This window comes from Oncorhynchus nerka, linkage group LG17 (genome assembly GCF_034236695.1).
Source record: "Oncorhynchus nerka isolate Pitt River linkage group LG17, Oner_Uvic_2.0, whole genome shotgun sequence".
NCBI classification, from domain to species: Eukaryota; Metazoa; Chordata; class Actinopteri; order Salmoniformes; family Salmonidae; genus Oncorhynchus; species Oncorhynchus nerka.
In genome coordinates this window covers 30,399,344-30,422,490 of record NC_088412.1, presented here as the reverse complement: position 1 = coordinate 30,422,490, position 23,147 = coordinate 30,399,344, and the positions used below count along the sequence as shown (strand labels likewise).

Below are 23,147 nucleotides of genomic sequence, written 5' to 3'. Positions count from 1 at the left end.
ATTTCTGGGGTAGCTAGCTAGTAACCTAGCTAGCGTCAATGCAACCAGCCTGAAAACAATGACCAGAAGCTGCAATAATTTTATATTCTTAGCAATAAGCTTCCCAGCTACCTAGACATGTTGCCGCAAGATAAACTTATAAGCATGGCTTGACCAGACCAGGTCTGACAATCTTCAATCAAATACAAAACTGTCTTATAAAATTAGGGGTTCTTTAGATGACCCCTGGCTAGATAGTTATCGTGCTTTCAAGACAACTGGGAACTCTGGAAATAAACGAGGTCAAATCATGACATCATTGATCTTAAGGTCAGAAAGTTCTAAACTATTTTTTCTATTGAACAAAATGTCGTTTGAAGTCAGATTTCCGAGATCCGTTGTTTTTAACGCGGCATTTGCATTCACATGCTAGTCGGTAACTAGGAAACGTTCAATTTGCTAAGTCGTTCAACTCGGCACATGTACAACTACAAACAGTTAGCAAGTCGTACATTTCTGAGTTTCCTAGTTCTGACTAGCATGTGAACGTGGTGCATAACTATCACTAATGCAACAGATGAGGTCATGTTGCTAGGAAGTGTGTATCTCCCTTGTGCGGCAATGGCAGTTGTGCAACAACTTTACCAGCATCATTGCATCACTGACATGAAATATGAGTGCTAGTGTAATCAATGTGTAAAAACGATGTAAAAAACGATGTAAAAAAAAAAGAAAGTATTGTGACGTGCAGTCATTCAGCTCATGATTGGTCATAAGCGTTGCCATATAATTTTGACACGCAAAGACCTAAAGGGCATTCCACACATGCAGCAGCTACTCTTCCTGGGGTCCACAAAGGATGCGGGACAGGAGACGCAAGACCATAGAGATAGACAGAGGACTCATCTTTGCATCTGTGCCGTGTTAGCGTCTGACAGCATGTGTGACCTGTTTCAAGAAGCTAGGTGTATGTTGCACATCACTACTTCACAGGAGAGGCATTTGAATCCCCCCCCCCGTTAATACTGTAGCGACCCGCACAGACAGCTGTGTGTTATGTGCTAGGCTAGGAGGTGGTTGTGTTGTACTGACCAGTACCCGGTGTTCGCGGGGTCCGACATGTCAATCAACCTGCTATCTGCCAATCACGGGAATGCCTGGAATGTTCTGATGCCGGGCATCCTGGTGGTTGGCGGAGTGGCGTGGAGGGGGGTTGGGCATTGGAAGTTAAGACCAGGTTCAGCCTTTGTTCTCTCTCTCTTACGTCTGGGCTTCACAAGAGAAGGTCACGATTGGCTTGTGGGTTATCTGTCATCTATTTGGCGTGTGCTACGGCCCAAACAGTAGCCTGTGTAAAGTTGGTTCAATAAACCGTCAATTCGCAAACTCAAGCCTCTGTCTGGACAATTGTTCATTTATGATCTAGTCAGGTCATTACAATACAAATACAATTGTTAAGGTACAAGGCTAGTTGATTTAGCCAGGGAAAAACACAGGACCCTTACCGCTAGCCATGATTTGATTAACAAATGGATGGGCTGGACATGCCAATATAGGAGTTCGGGTTAGTCTGCCTTGTATCTGTCTTTAACTACTCACAAGGCAGGAAATACGCTCGACCTCATCTTTACTAGATGCTGTTCTTCCACTAACCTCGTTGCAACTCCCCTCCAAGTCTCCGACCACTACCTTGTATCCTTTTCCCTCTCGCTCTCATCCAACACTTCCCACACTGCCCCTACTCGGATGGTATCGCGCCGTCCCAACCTTCGCTCTCTCTCCCCCGCTACTCTCTCCTCTTCCATCCTATCATCTCTTCCCTCTGCTCAAACCTTCTCCAACCTATCTCCTGATTCTGCCTCCTCAACCCTCCTCTCCTCCCTTTCTGCATCCTTTGACTCTCTATGTCCCCTATCCTCCAGGCCGGCTCGGTCCTCCCTCCCGCTCCGTGGCTCGGCGACTCATTGCGAGCTCACAGAACAGGAGCTCCGGGCAGCCGAGCGGAAATGGAGGAAAACTCGCCTCCCTGCGGACCTGACATCCTTTCACTCCCTCCTCTCTACATTTTCCTCTTTCTCTCTGCTGCTAAAGCCACTTTCTACCACTCTAAATTCCAAGCATCTGCCTCTAACCCTAGGAAGCTCTTTGCAACCTTCTCCTCCCTCCTGAATCCTCCTCCCCCCCCCCCCCTCCTCCCTCTCTGCAGATGACTTCGTCAACCATTTTGAAAAGAAGGTCGACGACATCCGATCCTCGTTTGCGAAGTCAAACGACACCGCTGGTTCTGCTCACACTGCCCTACCCTGTGCTCTGACCTCTTTCTCCCTCTCTCTCCAGATGAAATCTCGCGTCTTGTGACGGCCGGCCGCCCAACAACCTTTGACCCTATCCCCTCCTCTCTTCTCCAGACCATTTCCGGAGACCTCCTCCCTTACCTCACCTCGCTCATCAACTCATCCCTGACCGCTGGCTACGTCCCTTCCGTCTTCAAGAGAGCGAGAGTTGCACCCCTTCTGAAAAAACCTACACTCGATCCCTCCGATGTCAACAACTACAGACCAGTATCCCTTCTTTCTTTTCTCTCCAAAACTCTTGAACGTGCCGTCCTTGGCCAGCTCTCCCGCTATCTCTCTCAGAATGACCTTCTTGATCCAAATCAGTCAGGTTTCAAGACTAGTCATTCAACTGAGACTGCTCTTCTCTGTATCACGGAGGCGCTCCGCACTGCTAAAGCTAACTCTCTCTCCTCTGCTCTCATCCTTCTAGACCTATCGGCTGCCTTCGATACTGTGAACCATCAGATCCTCCTCTCCACCCTCTCCGAGTTGGGCATCTCCGGCGCGGCCCACGCTTGGATTGCGTCCTACCTGACAGGTCGCTCCTACCAGGTGGCGTGGCGAGAACCGTCTCCACACCACGTGCTCTCACCACTGGTGTCCCCCAGGGCTCTGTTCTAGGCCCTCTCCTATTCTCGCTATACACCAAGTCACTTGGCTCTGTCATAACCTCACATGGTCTCTCCTATCATTGCTATGCAGACGACACACAATTAATCTTCTCCTTTCCCCCTTCTGATGACCAGGTGGCGAATCGCATCTCTGCATGTCTGGCAGACATATCCGTGTGGATGACGGATCACCACCTCAAGCTGAACCTCGGCAAGACGGAACTGCTCTTCCTCCCGGGGAAGGACTGCCCGTTCCATGATCTCGCCATCACGGTTGACAACTCCATTGTGTCCTCCTCCCAGAGCGCTAAGAACCTTGGCGTGATCCTGGACAACACCCTGTCGTTCTCAACTAACATCAAGGCGGTGGCCCGTTCCTGTAGGTTCATGCTCTACAACATCCGCAGAGTACGACCCTGCCTCACACAGGAAGCGGCGCAGGTCCTAATCCAGGCACTTGTCATCTCCCGTCTGGATTACTGCAACTCGCTGTTGGCTGGGCTCCCTGCCTGTGCCATTAAACCCCTACAACTCATCCAGAACGCCGCAGCCCGTCTGGTGTTCAACCTTCCCAAGTTCTCTCACGTCACCCCGCTCCTCCGCTCCCTCCACTGGCTTCCAGTTGAAGCTCGCATCCGCTACAAGACCATGGTGCTTGCCTACGGAGCTGTGAGGGGAACGGCACCTCAGTACCTCCAGGCTCTGATCAGGCCCTACACCCAAACAAGGGCACTGCGTTCATCCACCTCTGGCCTGCTCGCCTCCCTACCACTGAGGAAGTACAGTTCCCGCTCAGCCCAGTCAAAACTGTTCGCTGCTCTGGCCCCCCAATGGTGGAACAAACTCCCTCACGACGCCAGGACAGCGGAGTCAATCACCACCTTCCGGAGACACCTGAAACCCCACCTCTTTAAGGAATACCTAGGATAGGATAAAGTAATCCCTCTCACCCCCTCCCCTGAAAAGATTTAGATGCACTACTGTTCCACTGGAGGTCATAAGGTGAATGCACCAATTTGTAAGTCGCTCTGGATAAGAGCGTCTGCTAAATGACTTAAATGTAAATGTAATGAGCTGCTCAGTATGTGTGGATAATCTTTTCTACCACTGCTTTTTTTTTTAAGATATGAGGAACTGAAAAAGTTGCATTTTCATTTTCAGATATACGTTTCTAATTTAGTCAGAAAGTCATTTTCATTGCAAGTTAAAGCAAGTTGTTTCCAACGCTGCAATACTACCATGCAGGTAGTTAAAGCTAAACAACTATGTTCAACATTAGATAGCTAGCAACGCAAATGACTAGCTGGTTCGCAAGCTAACATTATGTGTATGATCTGTGTAGTCTCATAAAGCCATTTGTGTTGCTAGCTAAAATTTAACCTAGTTGTTTAGCTACTTGCAGATTCATGCATGGTAGTATTGCAGCGTTGAAAACTGGGAATTTGGAAAAATGCAACGTCGAATCATGATGTCATTGATCTTCAGATCAGAAAGTCAGAGCTCTAGAACGTTTCCCCGAGTTGGAATACTGAGTTGGATGACCATTCAAGTACATTTACCCCCCAGTCGGAGGTATTTTTTCTGAGTTCCCAGTTGTTTTCAACCCAGCGTTAGAGTTGGGATTATGGTTCATTGTTTGGCTAGCTAGCTACATGTCTAAACAAAAGACTCCACTATGAAAGTAAGAATTGAACTATGCCGTTTACATTTTCTGTATCCTGTGCATGTGACAAGTAAACCTTGATTCTATTTGATATAGTGTGTGCTTAGCAGAGACTAATGTGAAGAACATAGCCTGCACCAAAGTCAGATTAGAATATAGGTCTGGATTAGATAGTGTATTTTTACTACCATCACCACTTAGTCTTGAAATCTTTGGTTGTTTACTACTGTGAATCCTTAAAGAGACTAGTGGGGCTAAGGCTTAAGAGGGTGTGAACGATGCTGAATGGTGTAGACAAAGAGCTCGCCAGTAGGTGTACCAAAACATTACCAGGCCATTTTCTCAAACTTTTAGCAACTTTCCAAGCAGAATTACTTTCTCATTAATATACAATTTTCTAGTTCTGTGTCTACTTTTATCCAATGTAAAAAACACAATTTCAAATGCTGCTATATAGGATCCAATCTAGGTGGTGGGTCACATTTTGAAGTACTAAATGTTCTTCACAACTGGCTGATCACACCTGATGAAGGAGTCCCACCCAGTTGACTACATAAAAAAAAAAAAAAAATGGTGGAAGCTCTTAATTAATGGCGCTGCACATGCCACACCGGACTTTTGGCCACTAGAGGCCTCTATCATTCTCTATGGACGAGACAGACTTTGCAGCCGTCACATTAATAGGGACATAATTACTTCCACGTAATGTTAGAGATCATGTTTGAGATCATGTTTGATCACATCACACAGCCTGGATGTTTTGTGTAACGAACACAATATCTGTCTGTAAAAGGAAATATTTATGGTTTGGGAAGGGTTTACGGGAATAGCTAGCTAGCCACCTTGCTGGCTACTTTGGATGACATTTGGCAAGGATGCTACTACGGTGGATACGGCAACAGCTGGTAAGTAAAGTATCCTCGTTAACTAGCTAGAAATACTCGTTAACTAGCTAGAAATATGCGCTAGCAAGTCGACTTTGCTATTGAGAAAGACGTTGATGCACATGAAACAATATGATTTAGCTACCTAGTTGCTTTGAAGAGTTAAGAATCCGATCAACTGGCTGCCTGTGTAAGTTCGCCGCTGAGCTAGCTGGCTTGTTTATTTACCAAAGATGAGTAGGGCTAGTTGTTAGCTACTGCATTAATCCAACCAGGGCTCACTTATACATTTGAGTTGCGTTAGAATGTATATAGCAAGTTGGCTGTTCTGTTATGCACGATGAGCTAAGCTTTTGGCCAGTTAACGTTATACTAAACTAGCTAACTATAATGAGCTACTTTTGAGTAATTTAGCAGACGTTATCGAGAGTTAACGTTACTTACAATTAGTGTATTCATCTTAAAGTGGAACTGTTATTAAATATGTTCATAATACACCCCCAGCCCAGGACGAATGACACGTTTTGTACATTTGACACGCAAACACTTATATGGTCATTCATAAAGTCATAGAATGTTTGGGAATGACAAAGGCATTTGTGAAAATTATATTGCAATACAGTGTGAACGCAGCCGTTTATTTGGACAATTAGACGCTAGTTGGATATGAACAAATTGAGGATGGGAGACCCACGTATTAGGTGCGGACCACAGACGACAAAGCGTGTTTCACTTTTGTTACCTAAAGAATAACACATTTATATTACACTATTATTGGGAATGAGAGGGCTACTTACAGTGTTGGGACGGGATTACAGCAGTGATAGGATGAGTTGAGGTGTTCAGAGGCTTGACTTTAGTTGAGGTGTGTATATACTGTAGGCTTCAGTGCAGGACAGGCTCATCATAGATTGTGTTGGAGAAGAGATCAACTCTTCCACTGAGGGCAGGACCGGATTTGTCTGGGAAGACAACAATAACACACATTTAGACCAGGGCTAATAATGAGTTAGTCCAAGCAAGGAGTTAAATCATTTGTGTAATGTGATTGACTCTACATATAGTAATAGGAATTGACAGGCCTACTCAGTGCTTGGAGAGGAAACAGTCAATGTGCCAGTGGATGAGAGAATACATGTGAGGAGCGAAATGACAATGGTAGTGGCTTGGAAGGGTAATCACCTCTTAAAAATCAGGGAACAGGAGGGGATTTAGCTGTAAATACAAATAGCAGCCACATTCCATTACAGAAGCACCATGATAGGTTTGGGCAACAACTTTCTCCATGAAGTTAGACTATGATGTCTGAGTTTAACAGGCTGCACATCGCTACCCACTTGACACAAAGTAGCCCAAGAAACCTTCCTGAGTAAAGCCCTGATCATCCACCTACAGTGAATTCTGAAAGTATTTAGACCCTTTTCCCTTGCTGCACAGCAAAAAGCGTTGCTGCACAGCTTTTTTCAGGTCTCTCCAGAGATGTTCGATAGGGTTCAAGTCCGTGCTCTGGCTGGGCCTCTCAAAAGACACTAATACTTGCCCCGAAGCCATTCCTGCGTTGTCTTGGCTGTGTGCTTAGGGTCGTTGTCCTGTTGGAAGGTGAACCTTGGCCCCAGTCTGAGGTCATGAGGGCTCTGGATCAAGGATCTCTACTTTGCTCCGTTCATCATTCCCTTGAGCCTGACCAGACTCCCAGTCTCTGCCGCTGATAAACATCTCCACAGTATGATGCTGGCACCACCACCACCACGCTTCGCCGTAGGGATGGTGCCAGGTTTCTTCCAGACGTGACGCTTGGCATTCAGGCCAAAGAGTTCAATCTTATTTTCATCAGACCAGAGAATCTTGTTTCTCATGGTCTGAGAGTCTTTGGGTGCCTTTTGGCAAACTCCAAGCGGGCTGTCATATGCCTTTTGAGTGGCTTCCATCTGGCCATTTTACAGAGAAGGCCAGATTGGTGGAGTACTGCAGAGATGGTTGTCCTTCTAGAAGGTTCACCCATCTCTACAGAGGAACTCTGGAGATCTGTCAGTGACCATCAGGTTCTTGGTCACATCCCTGACCAAGGCCCATCTCTCCTGAATCCTCAGCTTTAGGAAGAGTCTTAGTGATTCTAATTGTCTTCTAATTGTCTTCCATTTAAGAATAATGGAGGCCACTGTGTTCTTGGGGACCTTCAAAGCTGCAGAAATGTTTTGGTAAGCTTCCCCAGATCTGTACCTCGACACAATCCTGTCTCTGAGCACTACATACAATTCCTTCAACCTCATGGCTTGGATTTTGCTCAGACATGCACTGTCAACTGTGGGACCTTTTATATAGACAGGTGTGTACCTTTCCAAATCATGTCCAATTAATTGAATTTACCACAGGTGGACTCCAATCAAGTTGTAGAAACATCTCAAGTATGATCAATGGAAACAGCATTCACCTGAACTCAATTTCAAGTCTCATAGCAAAGGGTCTGAGCATTAAAAACCTGTTTTCAATTTGTCATCATGAGGTATTGTGTGTCTGTTGATGAGGAAAACAATTAATTTAATCCATTTTAGAATAAGGCTGTAATTTAACAAAATGTGGTAAAAGTCAAGGGGTCTGAATACTTCCCGAATGCGCTGTACCTGACGATAACTGACAACTGCGAGCAGACTGGTGGCACCATAGGTACCAGAGTGATGGGACAATTGTTTTTCCCCCCTGGGGCCCGGAGTTTTTCCTTATCTTGTAACCTAACTAGGAAAACGCCGGACCCTATAGGGTATGACAATGATTAATCAGTTCTAAAAAGGTTTTATATGCTTTATATGACTTTAACACCAATGACTCGTGACTTGACTTGGACTTGAGACTTATGACTTGATACCCTCCCCAAGCCCAAATATTAAAAAGTGTGCAGCGCATCAACTCTTCATTTAACGGATTACAGTTTGAATCGGACTGCAGCCAATCAAATTGTGCCAGCTGAGAAAAAGTTGTGCGTGGCAGTGTGCAGAGGAACGTCGGCGGGTGAATTCAGATGGAGCCCTTGGAAAGATGATACCCAAAATTATTATTTTCGGATATAAAGACGGCGCTGTATCAACAAAAAACAGATTGCAAAAAAAGTTGCAAGAAAATTACAGACGGAGGCGCAACAATTTACAACTTTGTTCGACATTTGAAGCTGCACAAAAAACGAAGTCGTGGCTAATATAGCCGACAGCTATATATTTTATTACTTTACTAGTGTATCATGGAGGCTAATGTAACATTAAATCAGTGAGCTTCCACACAGTCAGTCGGTGCGGGAACGTGATCATTGCACCCAAGATTGAGCTACAACTGGCTAGGCAGTTGGTAGCCTAAATCCTGCCTGATATTACTGCTGTTCCTTAAACCATTGACATACGTTAGCCTACTGTAACCACAGAGAGAGAGAGAGTGTGTGTAAGGTTGGGCGATTGTGTACAAGCCTACATCGCCCGATTGCGATCCTCGATAGTCGATCACTGTGTGTGTGTGTCTCTTTCTCATGGCTACCCATGTGTTTCCATGGAAATATGACATTTATTTGGAAAGTAATAAGTATATAGATATTTTTTTTAAGCATTCATGATTTGCGTAAATGTAATATGCTAACTATTACTCTTGTTCAAAATATGAAATGGTATTACATTTGGTGAAGAGCACATTATGACTTGTTTAGGACTCGAAACTCAAAGTTTAGGACTTGACTCGGACTTGTCTGTCTTGACTTGAGTGCTAAGACTTGAAACTTACTTGTGACTTGTAAAACAATGACTTGGTCCCACCTCTGTTTTATACTAGACTAACGGGGGTTATTCCACACAGACCACAACGGATGGACAATAGAACTCACAGGGCTGAATTTGCTTTATGCATGTTTGCGTCATACAGGCCTATGCAACTGTAGGTCTAATTAAAAATTAATTCAGTTTGTCATCACTATGTTGATTGATTAATTCCAGTTAATAATTTTGGATTGAAAAGGCAGCCTAGTCAGCCCATGTTTAAATATAAACAAAACAAAATCACATTCACATTTCCTCCTGACAAACAAATGGACTATAAATACATAAACGTTACCAATTTGTTTACCCTTGCCAGATGGACATGGCGCATAGGCTGTATGCAGCTGTTATTATTAGTAGCCTAGAGTTGACTGAAATCATCTTGATTTCATCCCATACAGCATGTCAGATCTCTAATGTTTAGGTGTAGCCTAGGCTGCTGCAACATTTATGTAAAGAGTTTGAGTGTGTCTGTCAGGAGTGATTGTGTTATCACCTTTGCTAAATAAATACCGGAGGAAAGTGGTAAGCCTACTTGAGCAAAAGAATGCGCTGCGTCAACCTCTTTGTAATCTCACTTTTAATGGAAGTGATCAAACCTTTCTGAATTGATTTCGACAACCTAGAGAAGACTGTAGGGGCTTCCATATGCATCATAATGTGCAATTACATCTGCAAGCTCCTTGTAGTTGCCCTTGTTAGCTGAACTTTTCCTCTCATCTTGCCAACTCTTGCCGATAAGCTGCTTGTGACCCTGACCACACCGCTCGCTCGCACAAAATACATCTGAATGGATTTCTTCAAATATGTTACATTGTGAACTTTACAGTCCTATTGATCAAACAACCTTGAGAATGTAGGCTCTCTCTCCCTCAGTTATGCACACCAACAAGTAATGCTAGCCAGAGCGAGATGAGCTAAAATCTAACAAGGGAACATTAGATAAACCCTCTCAAACTTTTTCAGCTAGTTGGCTGTCAAAATTACACTTATAAACTATGGGGAATAGTAGCCTGCTCGTCCTTCTGCAGCTTGCCTGCCAATGCATGCTTGTCCCAACCCACGTTTTGACGATTGAATGGGAACTTGCCTGCTAATCGATGACAAGTACATTTGATTGACAACTAAGGATCCATTTGTAAATTGCCTCCTATGTGTTAGTGTTCCCTGCATTCGTAAATTCAGAGCGTGCACTGCACTATTGACACTGGACGCTCTGGTGAGGAGTATGGTTGCGCCAAGTGTTCCTAAAACAGAATTCAAGGACCAAGCTAACTGGCTAAATTGCTAGCTACTTCCAGACTCAAATGAGAGAGAACCTCACTGACCATTTTATTCGCCCTAGTAGAGCTTTAGTGACTAACTGTGCTGCAGGCAACAACATTTGGTATAACTGTTTTGCTGAAGTTTACTGACACCGGTAATGTTCCGCGTGTGTTCGTAAATTCATCAGTTATTCTGCGCTCATGCACAATCAGACGAGAGTGCTCAGAAAGAGTAGATAGCCAGTGAATTTACGAGTGCAAGAGATGTGCTAACTGGATAACAGTCATTCAAGTTCAGCGATTCACATTTCTTGCTAGCTAACCAAATACCACCTGCATCTCTAGCAGTAGCCCTTAAAAAACGATATGAGGGGAAAAAGTTGGGTCAGTCACACACTCCTCCAATGACATGACATCCTCCCAGCAGATAGCTAGCTGGCTAAAGTTAGGCTCCGTGTTTTTAGCTTGTATACATAAATATATATGCTAGCCTATTAGCCACGTTATGACTGACTTATGATCTTTGCCCTTGCTAGTTTGATTGTATTGACATTCCCAGCCTTAGTTACATTTGTCTGTTTTTGTAAAAAATATTGAGTAATTGAAACGGTGCATCCCGAATGGGTGAAGGCAGCAAACAATGTACCGGGCCAGCTGTAATTTACAACCTGATAGCAATTTTTCTGGACTACCAAGAAATGTATTGGTGAATTATATTAATCATACATTGAACTGCATCCATTTATTCTGCAGATAATGCCTTACTGTACATCATGGAATTTTGTCAAATATTACCTTTAAAAAAAAAAACTCTCAAAGTTTGTAGCCTAAACTGGGAATTTGATATTTTTGACTGATATTATGATTGTTAAATATCTTCAAAGTAATTAAAATGCTGTCAATTCCACTTAAAGATAGCTAGCTGGTAGTTATTAAATACATGATATGGAACTTTGGCGACGACTAAGTGTTTTTTAAATTTTTATTTTTTACATCTCCCGCTTTGGGCTGGATGTGTCAATGTGTAGTTTATAGATGCATAATCTATTAGCAGAATTACTGTTTTACCTCAATTAGCGATTTTCTGGAAGCTGTACAGCACCACTTTTTAAAAAAATGTCCCCCACGTGGGTCAGCCCCCCACCAATTCATGTTCAACTATTGAGCTTCAGCTCCTTGCTATTTGAGTGACAGCTAGCAAGAGGCACACATGCACCATTTAAAAAATAATACTTTTTTAAAACAAATATCAACAAACAAAAGAGGAATAGTCACATGCAAACAAGCATACATACAAACTATTTACATTGCCAGGAATCCTAAACAAACAAATCATATTCATTAATAATACAAGTTTTAATTGCCTTTTTGTTTTTCATTTTAGTTAAAGTAATGCAATATTCTTTATATTCATTTATAAATTCATTTTTAAATTCATTTATAGACCATTTGCTTTGTGAATTTGAAATTTACCTAGTATTATTAGCAGTTGAATTAAATATACTACATTTTTATGTAAACATTTCTGAAATAAAGCATTATATCAAAACCATTAAATAGTATAACCGGTCCTATTTTTTTTGTAACAAAATTCTGTATGTCAGTCCCAAAAAATTATACTATAAATACAGGCAAAAAACAAATGGAAAATGGTCTCTTTCTCCATTCCACAGAAATCACATTTATCGTCAATATTCATCTTGAATCTTTCCAAAACATGTTTCACAGAATTTATCGTATGTAACATTTTTAATTACAATTCTCAAACCAGTTATGAAAAAAAGATAATTATTTTTAAATCGTATATCTTTGTTGTCCCATATTAATGATCTGTGAGTAGAAAATTGTGTTTATTTTTATTTTATTTATTTATTTTACCTTTATTTAACCAGGTAGGCAAGTTGAGAACAAGTTCTCATTTACAATTGCGACCTGGCCAAGATAAAGCAAAGCAGTTCGACAGATACAACGACACAGAGTTACACATGGAGTAAAACAAACATACAGTCAATAATACAGTATAAACAAGTCTATATACAATGTGAGCAAATGAGGTGAGAAGGGAGGTAAAGGCAAAAAAGGCCATGGTGGCAAAGTAAATACAATATAGCAAGTAAAACACTGGAATGGTAGTTTTGCAATGGAAGAATGTGCAAAGTAGAAATAAAAATAATGGGGTGCAAAGGAGCAAAATAAATAAATAAATAAAATATAGTTGGGAAAGAGGTAGTTGTTTGGGCTAAATTATAGGTGGGCTATGTACAGGTGCAGTAATCTGTGAGCTGCTCTGACAGTTGGTGCTTAAAGCTAGTGAGGGAGATGAGTGTTTCCAGTTTCAGAGATTTTTGTAGTTCGTTCCAGTCATTGGCAGCAGAGAACTGGAAGGAGAGGTGGCCAAAGAAATAATTGGTTTTGGGGGTGACTAGAGAGATATACCTGCTGGAGCGTGTGCTACAGGTGGGAGATGCTATGGTGACCAGCGAGCTGAGATAAGGGGGGACTTTACCTAGCAGGGTCTTGTAGATGACATGGATCCAGTGGGTTTGGCGACGAGTATGAAGCGAGGGCCAGCCAACGAGAGCGTACAGGTCGCAATGGTGGGTAGTATATGGGGCTTTGGTGACAAAACGGATTGCACTGTGATAGACTGCATCCAATTTGTTGAGTAGGGTATTGGAGGCTATTTTGTAAATGACATCGCCAAAGTCGAGGATTGGTAGGATGGTCAGTTTTACAAGGGTATGTTTGGCAGCATGAGTGAAGGATGCTTTGTTGTGAAATAGGAAGCCAATTCTAGATGTAACTTTGGATTGGAGATGTTTGATATGGGTCTGGAAGGAGAGTTTACAGTCTAACCAGACACCTAAGTATTTGTAGTTGTCCACGTATTCCAGAGTAGTGATGTTGGACAGGCAGGTAGGTGCAGGTAGCGATCGGTTGAAGAGCATGCATTTAGTTTTACTTGTATTTAAGAGCAATTGGAGGCCACGGAAGGAGAGTTGTATGGCATTGAAGCTTGCCTGGAGGGTTGTTAACACAGTGTCCAAAGAAGGGCCGGAAGTATACAGAATGGTGTCGTCTGCGTAGAGGTGGATCAGAGACTCACCAGCAGCAAGAGCGACCTCATTGATGTATACAGAGAAGAGAGTCGGTCCAATAATTGAACCCTGTGGCACCCCCATAGAGACTGCCAGAGGTCCGGACAGCAGACCCTCCGATTTGACACACTGAACTCTATCAGAGAAGTAGTTGGTGAACCAGGCGAGGCAATCATTTGAGAAACCAAGGCTGTCGAGTCTGCCGATGAGGATGTGGTGATTGACCGAGTCGAAAGCCGCTAACATCCAAGCTAAAATTGCCTGCTTATGGAATTTGGCCAACTTTACTTGGATTTTATCAAAATTACACCAAAGCAAAAAATTCAAATAAATAAATCAATCCATAAATAAAGAGTCAAATAAATACTTAGGGAAGACATTCCAAATATTGTGCTGGTTCTTAACATACTTCAGAATCCAATTTATTTTTAAAGTATTATTTAGAGTATTGAAATCTAAAACCTCAAGACCTCCTTGTTCTTTGGTATTAGTGAGAATATCTTTCCTTAGATATTGAGGCTAGTTCCTCCAAATAAAATGATTAAGAATCTTATCTAAGTCCTTTACAATTTTAGGGGATAATTCAAGTGATAATGAGACATAAACTGATCTGGATAACCCTTCAGCCTTGGACAATAAAACCCGATCGTATAACGAAATATCTCTCAGCGCCAGGGGTTCAATTTCTTCTTTGTTTCCTCAATAGTGGGGTTAAAGTTTAATTCACTCCTTTGTTTTTCATCCTTGCATATAACAATTCCAAGCTAAGTAACCTTATCTTAAATTGGGATACCATATACTTCCTGTAAAACACAATCCTTGAGTGGAAATAAGACTGACTTATTGATATAAATTTTCAAACCCGAAACTAAGGAGAAGTCTTCAATAAAAGAAACTGCTTTAGAAACCCCATTCCTGTTTTTTAAGAATATGGTGGTATCATCAGTCAGTTGACATCGTTTAAATTCATTGCCAAGTGCTGAAACACCTTGCAAATTCCCTTTCTTGATATGAAGAGCCATAATTTGGGTAACCAATAAAATGATTGGGCAGCCCTGCCTAATTCCACGGCCAATATCAAATCTTTGGGATGTCCTATGAGCTCATTTACAGAGCTAGTACAACCACTATATAAAGTTTGGACTGCTTTCAAAATAAGTCACCAAATGCAAAAAAGTATTGCTTTGAACATAAACTCATGTTCTACAGTGTCAAATGCTTTATAAAAATCAACAAACATAAGAAAACTATCATCAAGGATGAGGTCATTATAGTCAATCATATCTAAGATCAACCTGATGTTATTACTAATTTGTCGACCATGCATAAAACCTGATTGTTCTTCATCAATTGTATGATGCAAGCCTTGTTTCAACCTCTTAGCAAATACAAGGGCAAATAATTTCCCATCATTATTCAACCGGCTAATGGGTCTCCAGTTGTCTATATAAAGAGTATCCTTATTAGGTTTGGGAATCAAAGTAATTACACCTTGCTTTAAGGAAGCCGGTAACTCCCATTTTTCTATTGATTCTTGAAACATAGCAAGAATGGAAGGAATCAATTTATCATTGAATGCTTTATAAAACTCGCTTAGAAACCATCATTTCGAAGGGGACATATTGTCCTTAAGGCTTTTAATACAGTCTTTTATCTCAAAATCAGATATCCCTGAAATCATTATCTATCTTCTTAGCAATGTTTGCTACATTGTCTAATAAAATATCCACATTAGAAGTTGACTGGTTTGATGTATACAGATTCTGATGAAACTGGGCAACATGCTGAGAGATTTCTTTTGGATTTTCATTGGGAGTATTATTAATCATTAATTTACATATGGATGTCTTTTCACCTGCCCTTTTTTTCTAAATTAAAGAAATATTTTGTATTTTTCTCTCCCTCTTCCATCCATTTTTGTCTTGATCTTACAAACGCTCCCCAGGCCTTTTCCTCGTAGATACAGTCTAACTGCATTTGCAATGATGATAGCTCCAGTAATTCCTGATTAGTTAGTTCAGTTTTTTAGTATAATCCATTATTCCCTTTTATGATGTCATATTCTTTCTCTTTCTTGGCAGGAGCAATTTCTTTCCCCATTGAAATAGCCAAAAGCCTTATATAAAAGTTCATTAGCTCCCAGTAACTTCCAAATGTATTCATAACAGAGGCACAATTCCAGTATTTATCAATAATTCCTGCTACTTCCTTCTTAAATACTTCATTCTCTAGTAAAGTCTTGCTCATTTTCCAGTAACCTTTACTAACTTTTTTTGTTGACAAACCATGCATATTTATCTTTATTGAGATCCCTTTGTGGTCTGTTAAAATGGATGGTTCAATCGAGACCGTATCAACCTTGTCGGCCATATCTTCAGATATCAGCCAGAAATCAATACGAGATTGTATAGATACATCTTTGGTACTCCATGTAAACATAATCTTATCTGGGTTCTTATGTCTCCAAATATCTAGAACACCTAACCTTAGACATATATTCCTTATCTCACAAACAGAACTGCTATCCTTAGGAGGCCATCTATCTAAATTATCACGTAATACTGTATTAAAATCTCCACCCCAGTGGAAATTTAGACAGACATAATTTTACTTTATTTTCCTCTCAATGTCTATAAATAAAATGCAGTTACTTGACTTGTTATTGGAAGCATAAGTTTTTACAACAATGAATTGAATGTGGTTGACATCTACCAATAGTATAATCCATCTCCCTGTATTATCTGCTTCATGACTCAATATATGACCCTTAAAGTTGCCTTTTAAAATAGCGACACCTGCTGACCGATTAGTACCAAACATCATTCCCCTGCCCATAAAGAAAATATATAGTTTCGCTTACATAAACAATGCTCTTTCCTCAAGAAATATCAAGTTTTATCAGATGCAAATAAAACTCAGTCCTGCACAACTCACTTGATAAATCCAGCAGTCAACAAGCTAGTCATCAGCGGGAATTTCCCTTCCATTAACAAAAGCCTTGGCTCCTGCAAAGTATGCACTTTTCCCTTCCTTCCTTGCTCTCTCAATCATCGGCCACAGACGATTCAGTGCTTCTTTGTCAAATGCTGTCAGATGCTCCTTGAACCTCAGGTTGTTCTTTAAATAGTCATTTTTCTTTGCACTTTTCCATGTCAAATCCCTTGCTGTTCTGGAGATGAATCTCATGATCACTGGTCGTGGTGGCTGGTTGTTTTCCCCATCTCTCAGCCTACCCAGGCGGTGCACTACATCCAGAGAACCTGCAACAACATTTCGCTTTTCCTCCGGGACCATTGCCCTGCAAATGTCCTTCACTCTTGCTTTGATGTTCTCGTCAGATTTTTCTGCTATTCCATAAATTTGAATATTCCATCTCCGACCATACCAGTCATTCTTGTTTACCTATGACTCCATTTCAGTGAGTTTCTTCTCCTGCTTTGCAACCTGAATTTTCAATGTTGCGTTCTGCTGCTTCAGAGTTGTTACTTACTCAGCATTGAAATCAATCGATTTCTTCAGGTTAACGATACTGATAGTGTTCTTTTTCACCAAATTCATGATGTCATCTGCACTCTCTTTGATTTTAGCCGTGAGGATGCGGACGGTGTTGTCCTGTAGCTGGCTCATTGATGGTTCACTTCTCAGCTTCTTTGGAAGTTGCTCCTTGGTTGGGGTATTTGGGTATGAATCACATTCATCCCCCTTTATTACACTGCAAGCATATGAGTGAGTTTCAACAATGCCTCTTTTCTCCTGGGAAGTTTCAACATCCATTATCTCAGCAACAGTTTGGTCATGTCCTGATTCCATGCTACTAGCTATGAAGACGATAGCAGGCTAACTTAACTACACACGCCAAAACTTTTCGATAGCTAGCTTGTTCATTGGAAATCGTAAAAAAATACTTCAATGGTTTGATTAATTACAAAATTATTCAAATTAGCTACATTGTATGGTTAGATATCATTTTTTGTGAAAAACTATAAACTGAGAGAACCCTAATTGTTCCTCAGCTAGAAATGTTACACCCTCTCATGCCGCCATCTTGAGTGCCCCTCGCACATCATGCACCCCCAACAGAGCGAGAGAGAGCAATAACGTGTTGCACATATCTGCACAGATGTGACGTAGTATGCAACTTCCAGTTATTTCTTCACATTTTATTACAAAGTGGCATTAAAATGGATTTTTAGATCACAATTAAATAACTAAAATATAGTCATTACATAAGTATTCAGCTGTCTGCGTCAATACATGTTAGACACACCTCATGGCATCGATTACAGCTGTAAGTCTATAACTTTGCACACCTGGATTGTGCAATATTCACGTATTATTATTTTAGCAACACATCTGCCACGTTGATCCTCAACACTGGAGCCCCTCAGGGGTGCGTGCTCAGTCCCCTCTGTACTCCCTGTTCACCCACGACTGCATGGCCAAGCATGACTCCAACACCATCATTACGTTTGCAGACGACACAACAGTGGTAGGCCTGATCACCGACAACGACGAGACAGCCTAAAGGGAGGAGGTCAGAGACCTGGCCGGGTGGTGCCAGAATAACCAGAATATCAACGTAACCAAGACTAAGGAGATTATTGTGGACTACAGGAAAAGGAGGACCGAGCACGCCCCCATTCTCATCAACGGGGCTGTAGTGGAGCAGGTTGAGAGCTTCAAGTTCCTTGGTGTCCACATCACCAACAAACTAGAATGGTTCAAACACACCAAGACAGTTGTGAAGAGGGCACGACAAAGCCTATTCCCCCTCAGGAAACTAAAAAGATTTGGCATGGGTCCTCAGATCCTCAAAAGGTTCTACAGTTGCAACATCGAGAGCATTCTGACTGGTTACATCCCTGCCTGGTACGGCAATTGCTCGGCCTCCGACTGCAAGGCACTACAGAGGGTAGTGCGTACGACCCAGTACATCACTGGGGCTAAGCTACCTGCCATCGAGGACTTCTATTCCAGGCAGTGTCAGAAGAAGGCCCTAAAAATTGTCAAAGACCCCAGCCACCCCAGTCATAAACTGTTCTCTCTACTACCGCATGGCAAGCGGTACCGGAGGGCCAAGTCTAGGATGAAAAGGCTTATCAACAGTTTTTACCCCCAAGCCATAAGACTCCTGAACAGGTAATCAAATGGTTACCCGGACTATTTGCATTGTGTGCCCACCCCCAACCCCTCTTTTACACTGCTGCTACTCTCTGTTTATCATATATGCATAGTCACTTTAACTATACATTCATGTACATGCTGCCTCAGTTGGTCAGAACAACCAGTGCCCCCGCACATTGGCTATCCAGGCTATCTGCATTGTGTTCCGCTACCCGCCAACCCCTCTTTTACGCTACTGCTACTCTCTGTTTATCATATACAGTGGGGCAAAAAAGTATTTAGTCAGCCACCAATTGTGCAAGTTCTCCCACTTAAAAAGATGAGAGAGGCTTGTAATTTTCATCATAGGTACACTTCAACTATGACAGACAAAATGAGAAAAAAAAATCCAGAAAATCACATTGTAGGATTTTTAATGAATTTATTTGCAAATTATGGTGGGAAAAAAGTATTTGGTCAATAACAAAAGTTTATCTCAATACTTTGTTATATACCCTTTGTTGGCAATGACAGAGGTCAAACGTTTTCTGTAAGTCTTCACAAGGTTTTCACACACTGTTGCTAGTATTTTGGCCCATTCCTCCATGCAGATCTCCTCTAGAGCAGTGATGTTTTGGGGCTGTTGCTGGGCAACACGGACATTCAACTCCCTCCAAAGATTTTCTATGGTGTTGAGATCTGGAGACTGGCTAGGCCACTCCAGACCTTGAAATGCTTCTTACGATGCCACTCTTTCGTTGCCCGGGCGGTGTGTTTGGGATCATTGTCATGCTGAAAGACCCAGCCACGTTTCATCTTCAATGCCCTTGCTGATGGAAGGAGGTTTTCACTCAAAATCTCACGATATATTGCCCCATTCATTCTTTCTTTTACACGGATCAGTCGTCCCGGTCCATTTGCAGAAAAACAGCCCCAAAGCATGATGTTTCCACCCCCATGCTTCACAGTAGGTATGGTGTTCTTTGGATGCAACTCAGCATTCTTTGTCCTCCAAACACGACGAGTTGGAATTCGGAAGTTAGTGTTGCAACCGAGGGCAGACGCTTGTGTGGCATACTACTTCGCGGCAGAGCCATTGTTGCTCCTCTACGTTTCCACTTCACAATAACAGCACTTACAGTTGACCGGAGCAACTATAGCAACAGGCATACATGTAACGAACTGACTTGTTGGAAAAGTGGCATCTTATGACGAAGACACTGAGCTCTTTTGTAAAGCCATTCTACTGCCGTTTGTCAATGGAAATTGCATGACTGTGTGCTTGAATTTAAGCAACAGGTGTGTCTGAAATAGCCAAATCCACTCATTTTAAGGGGTGTCCACATACTTTTATACAGTGCATTCGGAATGTATTCAGACCCCTTCCCTTTTTCCACATGTTGTTACATTACAGCCTTATTCTAAAATGGATTAAATACAATTTCAAATCCTTAATCTACACACAATACCCCATAATGACTCTGTGAAAACAGGTTTTTAGATTATATATATATATCTAAAAAATTCACAGAAATACCTTATTTACATAAGTATTCATACCCTTTGCTATGAGACTCAATTGATGTTTCCATTAATCATCCTTGATGTTTCTACATCTTGATTCGGAGTCCACTTGTGGTAAATTCAATTGATTGGACATAATTTGGAAAGGCGCAAACCTGTCTATATAAGGTCCCACAGTTGACAGTGCAAGTCAGAGCAAAAGCCAAGCTATGAGGTTGAAGGAATTGTCCGTAGAGTGCCGAGACAGGATTGTGTCGAGGCACAGATCCGGGAAGGGTACCAAAACATTTCTGCAGCATTGAAGGTCCCCAAGAACACAGTCGCCTCCATCATTCTTAAAAGGAATAAGTTTGGAACCACTAAGACTCTTCCTAGAGCTGGCTGCCCGGCCAAACTGAGCAATTGGGGGAGAAGGGCCTTGCCCAGGGACCCTATGGTCACTCTGACAGAGCTCCAGAGTTCCTCTGTGGAGATGGTAGAACCTTCCAGAAGGATAACAATCTCTGCAGCACTCCACCAATCAGGACATTTTGGTAGTGGCCAGACGAAAGCCGTTCCTCAGAAGGCAGATGAAAGCTCGCTTGGAGTTTGCCAAAAGGCACTTAAAGGACTCTCAGACCATGAGAAACAAGATTTTCTGGTCTGATGAAACCAAGATTGAACTCTATGGCCTGAATGCCAAGCGTCACGTATGGGAGGAAACTTGGCATCATTCCTACGGTGAAGCATGTTGGTGCATCGTGCTATGGGGATGTTTTTCAGCTGCTGTGACTGGGATGCTAGTCTGGGTCAAAGGAAAGATGAATGAAGCAAAGTACAGACAGAACCTTGATGAAAACCTGCTCCAGAGCGCTCAGGACCTCAGACTGGGGCGAAGGTTCACCTTCCAACAGGACAAAAACCCTAAGCGCACAGCCAAGACAATGCAGGAGTAGCTTCAGGACATGTCTCAATGTCCTTGAATGGCCTAGCCAGAGCCCGGACTTGAACCCGATCTAACATCTCTGGCGAGACCTGAAAATAGCTGTGCAGCAATGCTCCCCATCCAACCTGACAGAGCCTGGGAGGATCTGCAGAGAAGAAGGGGAGAAACTCTCCAAATACAGGTGTGTTAAGCTTGTATCATACCCAATAAAACACAAGCCTGTAATCGCTGCCAAAGGTGCATTAACAAAGTACTGAGTAAAGGGTTTGAGTACTTATGTAAATGTGATATTTTCGTTATTTTCCTTATACATTTGCAAACATTATGGGGTATTGTGTGTAGATTGAGGCAGGGGTGGGAAAACAATATAATCCATTATAGAATGAGGCTGTAATGAACAAAATGTGGAAAAGTCAAGAGGTCTGCATACTTTCCAAATGCACTTAATATACAGTAAATTATATCAAATCCAGACAGGAACTATTATTTTAGCAGTTGACCTAAATCATACCCTCAATAAGATTGACAGACTTAGTATTAAAATAGGCACATTTAGAGAGTGTGCAAAGAGGCTGAAAAATGTCATCTCTACAAATAATTTAAAGGACACCTGGATTACTATTCCCAACTACAAAATACTATTATTTTTTTCTCAAAGTAAGAAAAGCTATTCAAGAATTAACTACATTTTTTTTCTTCCTAAAGTGTATGTAACAATTTTTTGGATTAAAAATGCATGCTTTATTACGGTATTATTCTTAATTACAGCAGTAGAAAATACCCTGAGTGACAGAATTTGGAGAAGGTACAGAACCGAGAAAAGCTGACCCCTGGTGAATATCTTGCCGCTTTCACAAAACAAATACACACTAAGCCAGTTATAATTTAATAATAATAATAATAATAAATAATAATTAATAATAATTGACCAGGTGGCGAATCGCATCTCTGCATGTCTGGCAGACATATCAGTGTGGATGACGGATCACCACCTCAAGCTGAACCTCGGCAAGACGGAGCTGCTCTTCCTCCCGGGGAAGGACTGCCCATTCCATGATCTCGCCATCACGGTTGACAACTCCACTGTGTCCTCCTCCCAGAGCGCTAAGAACCTTGGCGTGATCCTGGACAACACCCTGTCGTTCTCAACTAACATCAAGGCGGTGGCCCGTTCTTGTAGGTTCATGCTCTACAACATCCGCAGAGTACGACCCTGCCTCACACAGGAAGCAGCGCAGGTCCTAATCCAGGCACTTGTCATCTCCCGTCTGGATTACTGCAACTCGCTGTTGGCTGGGCTCCCTGCCTGTGCCATTAAACCCCTACAACTCATCCAGAACGCCGCAGCCCGTCTGGTGTTCAACCTTCCCAAGTTCTCTCACGTCACCCCGCTCCTCCGCTCTCTCCACTGGCTTCCAGTTGAAGCTCGCATCCGCTACAAGACCATGGTGCTTGCCTACGGAGCTGTGAGGGAACGGCACCTCAGTACCTCCAGGCTCTGATCAGGCCCTACACCCAAACAAGGGCACTGCGTTCATCCACCTCTGGCCTGCTCGCCTCCCTACCACTGAGGAAGTACAGTTCCCGCGCAGCCCAGTCAAAACTGTTCGCTGCTCTGGCCCCCCAATGGTGGAACAAACTCCCTCACGACGCCAGGACAGCGGAGTCAATCACCACCTTCCGGAGACACCTGAAACCCCACCTCTTTCAGGAATACCTAGGATAGGATAAAAGTAATCCTTCTCACCCCCCTTTAAAAGATTTAGATGCACTATTGTAAAGTGGCTGTTCCACTGGATGTCTTAAGGTGAACGCACCAATTTGTAAGTCGCTCTGGATAAGAGCGTCTGCTAAATGACTTAAATGTAAATGTAAATGTAATTTTAAAAGATACAAATGCGGGTATTAGAACCAATGCAATTAATAACAATTGTGAAAGCTTTATGAAAAAAATTATGTAAATCAGAA

At 42.3% G+C, this 23,147-nt stretch overlaps 2 protein-coding genes and 1 long non-coding RNA gene across 6 annotated transcripts in view; 2 read left to right on the top strand and 1 right to left on the bottom strand.

Moving 5' to 3' along the window:
• LOC115145047 (uncharacterized) overlaps window positions 1–23,147 on the bottom strand; it is a 63,005-nt gene that overhangs the window by 24,583 nt on the left and 15,275 nt on the right. For both annotated transcript variants that reach the window (XR_010459430.1, XR_010459429.1), the window contains exon 2: window positions 6,271–6,435. This is a non-coding gene — a long non-coding RNA (uncharacterized LOC115145047). The remainder of the gene's footprint in view (window positions 1–6,270; window positions 6,436–23,147) is intronic.
• On the top strand, window positions 839–3,856 carry LOC135561300 (uncharacterized). Its single transcript, XM_065002739.1, has 3 exons — window positions 839–902; window positions 2,617–2,867; window positions 3,062–3,856. The coding sequence occupies exons 1-3, from the start codon at window positions 839–841 to the stop codon at window positions 3,854–3,856; spliced, it is 1,110 nt and encodes a 369-aa protein (XP_064858811.1).
• Window positions 5,235–23,147, top strand: part of LOC115145043 (phospholipid-transporting ATPase IF-like) — a 65,975-nt gene continuing 48,062 nt past the window's right edge. The window contains exon 1 of one of the 3 annotated variants that reach the window (XM_029686271.2): window positions 5,235–5,494. In XM_029686271.2, the coding sequence (XP_029542131.2) occupies window positions 5,465–5,494 (30 nt within the window). In that variant the 5' untranslated portion in view covers window positions 5,235–5,464. The remainder of the gene's footprint in view (window positions 5,495–23,147) is intronic. The other 2 variants (XM_029686270.2, XM_029686269.2) reach the window with 2 other exon arrangements.